Source organism: Lolium rigidum, chromosome 2 (assembly GCF_022539505.1).
Source record: "Lolium rigidum isolate FL_2022 chromosome 2, APGP_CSIRO_Lrig_0.1, whole genome shotgun sequence".
Classification (NCBI taxonomy): Eukaryota; Viridiplantae; Streptophyta; class Magnoliopsida; order Poales; family Poaceae; genus Lolium; species Lolium rigidum.
In genome coordinates, this window is record NC_061509.1 from 143,484,837 (window position 1) to 143,495,714 (window position 10,878).

The 10,878-nt window shown below is 48.1% G+C and overlaps 1 protein-coding gene across 1 annotated transcript; it reads left to right on the plus strand.

The window, feature by feature from the left end:
• The first annotated feature begins 687 nt into the window (after positions 1–687).
• LOC124692418 (zinc finger CCCH domain-containing protein 17-like) lies at positions 688–7,816 on the plus strand. The gene is made up of 9 exons (XM_047225793.1): positions 688–1,139; positions 1,217–1,312; positions 1,414–1,503; positions 1,583–1,684; positions 1,775–1,921; positions 3,134–3,253; positions 3,364–3,423; positions 7,375–7,472; positions 7,553–7,816. The coding sequence occupies exons 1-9, from the start codon at positions 690–692 to the stop codon at positions 7,689–7,691; spliced, it is 1,302 nt and encodes a 433-aa protein (XP_047081749.1). The 5' UTR covers positions 688–689; the 3' UTR covers positions 7,692–7,816.
• Positions 7,817–10,878: the final 3,062 nt, after the last annotated feature.

Genomic DNA, 10,878 nt, shown 5'->3' on the forward strand with positions numbered 1-10,878 from the left:
CAATAGCTGATTCCACGCACAACCAACACAGTGCAGGCCCCATCGCCTCCTCCTCGTCCCGGCCAACAACGCCACCACGGCATGCATCTCCCGATTGTTGTGCTTGCAGCCATGGCAATGCTTCTGCTCGTGGCCTTTGCGAAGAGCAAATCAACACGGGGACACGAGTCCCCGGTCCCACCTCGCCCATCTCCCGGTCCCATGGCTGCAGCCCAAGACTAGCGCTTCTACATGACCGCTCCACACTTCGATTTAGGTGTGGAATTTGTACGCGGACTTTTTGTCTATGCAAACTTTTCAAATACGACCTTTTTGTGATGTACATACTCTGTATAAAATACATGTCATACTTCCTGTACTTACGAAAATAACGAAACGTGTAGCCTCTGGCCATTTGCTTCGGCGGCGTCAGCCGGCCCTAACCAGAGGGGGGGCGGGCCCGTTCTTTCCCCCACGAGCTAAATCCGACCACACCGCCTCCTCCTCTCCCCGCTCCGCTCCGATCCGGATCTTCCCATCCATTCCGGCGAGCCCTCGCCGCGTAGCTTCCACGCCACCCTTCCTTCTCCCCGATATATCCAACCTCCCGGCCGCCGCCGCCACTCCTGCCAAACCCCCAATACTATCCGACCCATTATCTCCTCCCCCAATCTCCCGAGCCCAACAAACCCTAGGCACCGCCGCCGCCCATGGACTTCGGCAACAGGCGCGTCCACAACCGGCTGGGTCCGGCGCCAGGCGCCTCCTCCTCCTCCTCCTCTTCCTCCGGGAAGGTCTGCCACCACTGGCGCGCCGGGCGATGCAACCGCTTCCCCTGCCCCTTCCTCCACAGCGAGCTACCCGAGGCCGCCGCCAACCCCAGTCGCCCCAACCAACGGGACGGCCCCGGCGCCGGCGGCCACGTCTGGCGCAACCCCAACTCCGGCGGCGGGCGCGGCGGCGGCAGCGGCGGCCCTAACAGATGGGGGAGGGGCCCCGGCGGCGCGGACGTGGCCCCGAGGAACAGGGTGCAGGACCGGCCCTGCAAGTACTTCCTCGCCGGAGACCACTGCAGCTACGGCGAGAGGTGCCGCTACCCGCACACGTACTGCATGAGCAACAGCATCACGCTGCTCACCCCGCTCCAGGGCCACGAGCAGGTACTCCTCCCTTCATCTACAGATTAGGGGCCGTCCTGTGAAAAAGTTGCTGATCATAGCGTTGTGCGTCCTTTCAGGTTGTAACGGGGATCGCGCTGCCTAATGGATCAGATAAGCTGTATTCTGGGAGTAGGGATGGAACCGTGCGCCTTTGGGATTGCCAGACTGGGCAGGTAGCTGAGGCATCATTGAATTGCATCCTTCCAGGGACTCCGTCCGTGTTCTGTATGACTATTTTCATGCCTTTATTTTTCTATGTGGTGTGTGATGATAGTGTGCCGGTGTCCTCAAAGTGGGGGGTGAGGTTGGCTGCATGATCAGCGAGGGCCCGTGGGTGTTTGTTGGAATGCCTGATGCTGTCAAGGTTGGTAATGGTGATTCAGACTTGTGGATTTAATCCAATGCTCCACATGTGTGTCTGACTGTATGACCTGTTGCGGCAGGTTTGGAATATGCAAACGCAAGCAGAAATGAACCTTACTGGGCCGACAGGACAAGTCTATGCGCTCGCAGTTGGCAATGAGCTACTCTTTGCCGCAACACAGGTAAACTTTGGCTTATCTTTGATTCTAATTTCGAACATTTATCCTGGCAAATGTAATTTAATCGCTGATGTTGTTTTACACTTGGTGCAGGATGGAAGGATTTTGGCATGGAGATTCAGTGCAGCAACAAATTGTTTCGAGCCGGCTGCTGCTCTTGAAGGACACCAGCTTGCTGTTGTTTCATTAATTGTAGGAGGCATGCGGCTGTACTCTGGTTCAATGGATAAAACTATTAGAGTAAGGACTAAGGAGAACTTCTGCACTATTGTTCACACATTCTTAGATACAGTTGATGTAGGAGCCTTTGGTTCATGCGTGCGTCAGATCATGAATATATTTTATCCTGTAACACTTCCATCGCTTTATATCAATTTCTGCTCAGTGTCATATTGTCGCATTAGTTTTATCATGTGTGTTTTCTATGGTGGCGTGGAAGTTTACAATGCACGAGCTCAGTAGACCCATCTATTGTACATGTCATAGTGATACGCATATGAGTTACCACTTCTTTCATTAATTTAAGATTAAGATGCAGATATTGCTATTAATTCCTCTGGAGTTACGAATCAGATGTAGAACGGATAATGCCTGAGATTTGTGCTTGATTTTGTGCTACCATGTAGTCAGAACAAATGTAAGTCTTAAAACAAAGCTGGCATTTAATTGTGATGCATCTGCATCCCGTTAGGTATCTTACAATGGTTGTTGCAGACCTGTATGTAACTTAGTTTTCTAGAGTAGGTGCTCACTTTGATAATGTACTGTCAGTTTACATGCACATCTATGGTGATATATCAACCGGCATGTGAGCATTGGTAACAAGTAGCTTGGGGGAAAAATCATCTACTGCAGTGGAAAAGCTCCAATACAAAAAAAAAGTACAGTAGTACTTACAAATGATGTATGATGCTATTTGAACTCTGTAATTTCTCTGATGCTACAAGTGAAAGTTCTGCTAGTACTCTTGGTGTCTCCAATCTTAGGACCTGTTTGGTTGGAAGCTAACTTTGCCATAGTTTGCCGCACAGTTTTGCCAAATTTTCCTAATCTCAGGTGCACAAATTCTTTGACACACTTTCGCTGTGCCTAAGGTAATCTTGCCACACTTTGTAAGTGTATGGCTTATGGGGCTTACTTGCCACACAAAAATTCTTGCCTAAGGTGTGGTTACTGGTTAGTACCAAACACTCACCTAACATGGTCAGACTTGTCTAACTTGAGGTGTGGCAAAGTGTGGCCAGGAACAAAACAAACCCTTAATTCTACATATTGTGTCTCTTCTATTTTAATGTAAATGATTTGTCAGCCGCCTGTATTATTTTGCACATCACAGATGGTATTTTACTGCGCACTACATTGTTCAATGAAGACCAGAAACCAGAACATTTTCTTGTTACTTTGGTTTACTCCATTTTATTAATGATAATAATAAAAGGACAAATATTTCAGGTTTGGGATCTGGCAACGTTGCAGTGCATACAGACTCTCTCTGATCACACGAGTGTGGTTATGTCTCTACTGTGCTGGGATCAGTTCCTATTATCTTGTTCTTTGGATAAAACAATAAAAGTTAGTCTCTCTTGTCTTTTTTTGTTATTAAAAGATTCTGCAAATTCTTCTGCTCTTATTACGCATTGATTCCTTCCAATGCATTTCATACTTTGTTATGTTTTTCTTAGGTTTGGGCAGCTACAGAAAGTGGAAAGTTAGAAGTGACATATACACACACAGAGGACAATGTATGTGATCCGACACTCTTATACACCTTTCGTGTTGTGACATTGCATTGCATTTTATTTTGTTACATCCATATACATGATTTTATCAGTTTTATCAAAAACCTGTCTCCCTTTCCTGTTAATATCCAATCCATCCTTTCTTAAACTTTTTTATGTTTATCTTGTACATTATTTATTTATGTACTGCTCCAATTTATATTATTTAATTAATAATCTTATGAGATCTTGTTTACAGTCTTTTAATTTACATTAGGCTTTCCTGTTGAATTATCATATGCTAAAGATCTTCAGAATTTTGTGTATGCAAGTTCAACATCTACAAAATGTTCAGGAATCTACATCCATTATCCATGTCAACATTTTTGCCTACCATTGGAAAATAGATATTTAAACTGGAGCAGTGAGTGAATCGGTCAAATGGCCATTTAAATACTAGTTTTGACCACCAATTTGACCAACAAAACGGAGGTTATGGGCTACAAAAGTTATACCATTGTATTCACATTCGGAAGAACTTTCCAATGGTATAATTTGACATATTTCTAATGTTAAATCTTGGAAAATGAGAGTATTTTATATGTAAATTTTATACGTGCTATAATTTTGTTGGTATCTATACCTATTATATTATATATATATAATAAAGGGAGGATTGTTTCTTCCGATCCTTCATGATTCGCGCGGTCTACCCGTTGCCTGGTCCACTGGCCCAGCAGACCAGGTCGTATGCTCCCTGCGAGCGCTAGGAAGGCCAAGCCTAGCTCCATCTCCTTACTCACAGTCCTGTTCGATCAGAAACAATACGTTTTCCAAACTATGACATACAATGCTGATGCAATCAAACAGATGCACGACTTGGACTCAGCTACGTACGTGCTGGCTTACCAATCAGATTGTTTTTTTCCTCTTTTAAACCTGTGCCTACCGAGCGCCAGAACTGGATCGATCCGAAAAAAGCTACGTTCTTGTATCACCCACGTCCCGCCTTGAATGGAAAGAAAAGAAAGGCTAGAAAATCTTAGGCAGCCAGGTCTGGTCTCTGGCCCTCGCTCCGAAAAGGAGTCCCATCCGGTGTGCCTGTATGGTTGTTCTACATAAACACTTATATATACACCGCTAGTGAGGTATACATCGACCAACTCGCTGGTGAGTCGCGAGTCAATTGACTTGTGTGAGTGTTTCTTCGTTGAGGATCAGATGAGATGAAGTTCATCGCGGCTTACCTGCTAGCTAACCTGGCTGGGAATCCAAACACTACCAAGGATGATGTTTGCAAGATCCTCGACTCCTTGGGTGCCTAGGTGGAGGAGGACAAGCTGCTGCTGATGTTCAAGGAGATGGAGGGGAAGGAGGTAACTGAGCTTCTTGCCGTCCACAGAGAGAAATGTGCCTATGTGGCTTCAGGCGGCGGCATGGCAGAAGCTCATGAGATGGTTAGCATGAGCTCATGGAAGTGGCCATGGCAGCAGAAACGCAGCTAGGCGAGCTCGAGGCGAGACCTTGGCGGATGTCAGGAGCTTCTTTTGGTATGGGAGGAAGTGGCTTCCCGTCCCCGGCAGCGTTGGAAGAGGAACGTAGTAGAGGCAGCGTGAGTTTGTACGGCACCGATGTGAACTTCTACGTTGGCGGTGGTCGGACCCGTCCAGGAGGTCGAGGAGTCGGCGTCCCACGGGGAGATCGGTGACGGGTCGGCGTGGGGGTCTCTTCTACATTAATGTTTTTGTTAGATGATTTGGTAGATGAGCCTAAAAATATTAGATTTTAAATATCCGTCCAGGCTAATCACAATTATTGTTCTGCCACTGGGCTCATGTGATAATATCATGTTTTCTTGCTCATGGTGTATGAGACGATATTTCTACCATGAAAGACTGGTTTTATGTTCTTTAAATAATCATTAAATCTAACTATTATCATCTTCATGTGAAGACTCCTGCAAGGTCGACGACACTATGGCCTTTATCTAGACGGTGTCATTCCACCCTAGGTTTTCCGTGATAGTGTGTAAATTTATTCATACGGCTAGATGAGTATAGTCATATTGACCGCTTCCAAGAAATTGCGTTTTAAATGATCTCGGGAAAAAAGATGGGAGCCAGCTGTTCGTTGTTATGCCTCAACATGTGCATTCGCGGTTTAAGCCGGGTTGTGCTGGTTCCTCAAACCAGCCCCTGTGCGGCAGTTTAACTTGGATTAGTGCGGTTTAGACCGTGTAGATACCAGAGGATTTGCTGGTCTGGTGCGGGCTGGTCAAACGGTGTAGTCGGTTTCACACCGGTTGAGTGTCAAAGAGACAACGCACACACACAAGCTGCTTAACCAATCGCTCCGGCAACTGACCGTGCTGGTAGCTTCGGACGCTGTGACTCGACTGAATCGACGACAGCAAGTGCTTCCTTCCCTTCCAGGTGCTCATCTTCCGCCCACAATGACGGTAACAACGGCATCTGAGAAGAAGAAACGGCCGCCGCCTGCTGCCCGCCGAGGAGAAGGCCAGAAGCTCAGTGGTCCTCGCACCAGCCACAAGCCCTCCTCACAACGCTGCCGCTCCCAGCCACGGATACTGCAGCGACAATGTCGGCGTTCGAGAAGAAGAAACGGCCGCGGGCCGTTGATGAGAAGAAACATCGGCTTGCCACCGAGGAGAAGGCGCCGTCGGTGCCAGCCACCGCTGTCAGCCACTGCCAATCCCTTGGCACGAGGCATCTACATCTTTGTTGCAGCCTCAGCGCCATCGCCCTCGGCCGCCGCCGTAGCGTAGGGCCAATGCGGGGGATTGTCTGGTTCTGCGATTGATTTAGAACGACGGTTTGGACGGGTTTGTTGGTTCCAGCCTGTCCTCAAACTGGCTAAACGTATTTGAATAGCGGGTTGAATTCGGAAACCATTGAAACCGTAATAAACCGTTTATCTGGTGTGGTGCGGGTTGGGCTGCTGGTTTAGCTGGTTTGGACCCAAACCATGAACGGGGTTAGTTATGCCTAAATTTGTTCGGCCGTAGCAAGTCTAAAAGTCATGCTTTTTGATCCTCACAAATTTTTGTATAGAAGGTAATCGGGAAATCCATTAGTTTTCGGTGTTATGTTAAGTGGTGATTCATAGGATACCTGTTCACATTTCAGTCTTTTATTTGGTCATCGGTATATCTACAACTATTGAAGTTTTTATGTGCAAATTTTCCTCTTAACAGATCTGTTTCTCACTGAGAAGGAAAGATAATGTCAGTTTTAGAACATAGAAACCTGGTGACAAGTTGATACTATTTGTAATTCTGTGAAATTAGTGTGTGCAAGACATTATAGAGTATAGACCAAGCCTGAAAAACCTGTTGCAAGACGACCGCCTAGGCAGGTTAAGAGGTTGCTGGCAGCCAAACTAGTCGCTTTGGCCATAGGCTATTGACGAGGAATCGATGACTGGTGAAGAATCAACTGCTGCCAGCATCTCCATCACCAGCAGTTGTTCAGCAGGATAAGATGGCGGCGTTGGCAGCTGAAGGTGGTTGATGAGATGTCACAGTTGTTGGCAGGATGCGGTTGTCTGCCGAAGTGGTCGCTGGGACTTAGTGGCAGAGGAAACCCTAGGACACTAATAAGGCAGGCCATTTTGCACTGACGGGCCCTAGTTTTCTCCTTTCTACATCTATTTTCACTCTGATCTCCCCTCTGCTACTGCTAGTAGGCCAAAGAGGTGTCATCACGGCAAACGCCTGGGTGCACTTAGGTGCAACTTAAGCGACCAAGGTGCTGAGCACTGGTAAAATGCCTTCTTAGCACCAATCTCCTTTTTGAACCTTAGTGTAGGCTATACTACAATCACTTTGGTCAAAGTCGGTACGAGCTTCTTAACAGTCTGCTCCTTTTCGTGCATCATCTACTTTGCCAAAAGTTTGGGGACATTCTTTCTTATGTTCTGTTGTATCTGTGATCTAATGGTGTTTCATGTTTGTAGGGAGCACTTGCTCTTGCTGGCATGCCTGATGCACAATCCAAACCTGTGCTAGTATGTTCATTAAATGACAACACTGCCCGGCTCTATGATCTGCCATCGTAAGAAAAAACATACTAATATAATTTCTGTATGATTTACTTCTGAATTTTGTTTGAGGCGTCTCTTGTTTGTTTTATAGGTTCAGTGATAGGGGCAAAATATTCGGCAAACAGGAAATTAGGGCAATACAAACTGGCCCTGGTGGTTTATTTTTTACTGGGGATGGAACTGGTGAGCTGAAGGTTTGGCAATGGGTTATTGATGCCTCCCAAACCTGATGCATATAGTGTATTCTAGATTAGTTCCCAATGTATGTTATGAGGGTTTTTTCAAAGATATGCACGAGTTGAGGTGTGGTTTGATGGCCAGTTCATTTTTCTGTTATATCCTACATTTATTCTCCCAAGGATATGAGATTCAGCTGGACTGGCTCGCATTTAGAATACATGCAGAGGCTATGAAGTATCAGTATGGACGCTAGTGCTGTCCTGGGATGAGTTTGACGTCGGGGAATAATTCCTTGTATTCTGTAAAGCACCGGAACCAAGAAGAGTGATAACTTATCTCCGATCTGCTGATAGCTTCAAAAGGATGGTATTAATACAAAGATTTTGTTCGACCACATTTGTTGTTTGGGAGAAGTGTTCCTTTTCATATTGTGACGAGTTCAATTTCTTCTTGGAGGACTATGCATTGCTGTCTTCATGACTCCATGCTGCTCTTTTCATTGTGTCTGGTGTAATGGTGTTCATCCATTGCAATGCCCTTTCTGAAGCAGTGTCATGTTGCAACGTGTTGCTCTGATACATGCACATTCTTGCAAGGTGGATCTGTAGTCGCTTGATTTCTTTTGATGCACGATCCTACGTCAGCCAACATAGGAGTTTACAGGAAGAAAGATAAATCACTTAGAACTAGGTTGTGATGCAGAATCACGTTACATCGAAGCAAGTGAGCCACCATCGAAGCAAGGTTTTTTGTTTTGTTTTTTTAGACAAACCATCGAAGCAAGTGAGCCCCCCAGGACGCGTTTGGTTGGCTGGGCCGGAATCTTGCACCACTAGCGCAGCGAGATGGGCAGCCCTGCGCGTCTGGGCCTGAATCCTGCACCACTAGCGCAGCGAGATGGGCAGCCCTGTGCGTTGCGAACGGGTCATTTTGGCCCATCGTTTGGTAGCCTATGCTCACCAGCCCGAACAGAAGTGCACATTGTTTGGATGTCTGGTTACAGCGTTTCATCTCTGTTCAGCCACAACACATGTGTTTGGTTGCTATTTTGGGCACCCTGGCAACAACTTTTTCTCACCACATTCAAATATGGTGACCTTACCATCACATAACGGCACATAAAGAGCTCAAACACGAATACATGATCATACGCAGAGCACACACTTATACACAATGAACAGAGTACTTAACATGGCCTAATCTACCGTTAGAGTGGTAAGACGCGCGCCTAAACCTAGGGCCAGACTACCCATGTCTAAAAGCATTGTTCAACAGCTTCTATAGGCCAACATGACAGTGAGATATGCACAAAAGCAAGTGTTTAACAACCTCCTAGAGGCCAACACAACTACAAGATCAAATATAAACAGAGGCAGCGATGGAGCAGCAGCACCTTAACAGTGAGATCAGCAAAAAGACCCTCGCGGTGCCTCTTGCAGCTGAAGACGCTGGAGGAGGATGTCTCCTTCCTGAAGACGTCGACCTTGAAGTCGTCGTCCTGAGGGGTGAAGACGATCATGTCATCGACGTGCAGCAAAAGCGTGGCGGCGAACTCGCTCCAGGACTTGATGAACCCGACGCGCTGTCTTGTCCACTGCAGCTGCACCTTCCACTCGCAACGCTGGCCCAAGTACAAGCAGAACTTCACCGGGGGGCCATTGTTCTTGAGCTTGTACTTGGTGATCAGGAGCTGCTCCATGTACAGCGGCACAGAGAGGGCACGGAGGTCCTGGCTCTCCACTTGCACGAAGAACGCCGGCAGACGCTGCCTGGCAGCGTGCCCCAGGTCAGCAGGACGGCCGACCCTCGTTGTGATCTGCTGGTGGACGTGCATGAACGCTACATTGGGATCACGCAGCTGCACATGGATGACCATGTCGATAGCGTCTAATATGGGCCCTTCCGAGAACACTTTCAGGAAGGGCCAGTTCCGCACAAGCACAAGCAACCAATGTCAAGCAGAAGCAAGCAATTGCATGGACAAGCACAAGTAGAAGCAAGCAATGCCATTGCCAAGCACAAGCACAAGCAAGCATGGACGAGCAGTGTCATGGACTTCTCATTGTGCCAATGCCAAGCACAAGCAATGTCATGGACAATGGCAATGCAAAGGTCAAGCACTGTCAAGTCCATGATGGTGCTTGAGCTTGACATGGCAAACATAAGCACTGTGAACAACATGCATGCACATTGCATCAATCCTACATGTACAATGTCATCTAGTCGATGTAAACAAGCGAGAAGTAGTCGACTGAAGGTACTTACGATTGGGTGGAGCGATAGCGGCCCAGTCTGAGGAGGAACAGGACGCGCGCAGGCGCCGGTTGGTCCTCGAGGAGGCCGCACTCCAAATCCGGGTGGAGGAGGAGGCGGAGCCGGAGCGTAGGTCCTCAGCGACGGCGGCGGTGCAGCGGTCGGGAAGCGGGGCGCTGATGGTGCTGTCGTCTGCTGACGAGCACGAGGTCGGCTGAACCACGGCGGCGGCGCGACGGGAGGCGCGCCATTGGGTGTAGGCGGACGTGGCATGCCCCATGGCATCGACGCGTGCATCGGGGTTGACGTGAACCCCGACGGGGGCTCCATCTCCCTGCTAGAGCCCGATGCACCGGCCGCCATTGCGGTCGCCCTCGCCGTCGGAAACCCTAGTGGGGATGGGGCAAAAAGCCCGGTCCCAGACGGATCCGCCGGTCGAATCCCGGCGGCTTGTCAACACAATTGGATCAAGAACTAACATAGCATGCACATCGTCACCATCACACTATGTAGGAGGAATAGATCACATCAATACCATCATAGCAATAGTTAACTTCATAATCTACAAGAGATCATAATCATAGCCTACGCCAAGTACTAACACGGATGCACACACCGTCACCATTACACCGTGCAGGAGGAATAAAACTACTTTAATAACATCACTAGAGTAGCACATAGAATAGTAGTGATACAAAACTCATATGAATCTCAATCATGTAAAGCAGCTCATGAGATTATTGTATTGAGGTACATGGGAGAGAGATGAACCACATAGCTACAGCGGAGCCCTCAGCCTCGGGGGTGAATTACTCCTCCTCATCATGGAGGCAGCGATGGCGGTGAAGATGGCAGTGGAGACGGCGGTGGAGATGGCCCCGGGGGCAATTCCCCGTCCCGGCAGGGTGCCGGAACAGAGACTTCTCGTCCCCCGAATTGAGTTTCGCGATGGCGGCGCCCGAGTCTTTCATCGATGTGGTCTGG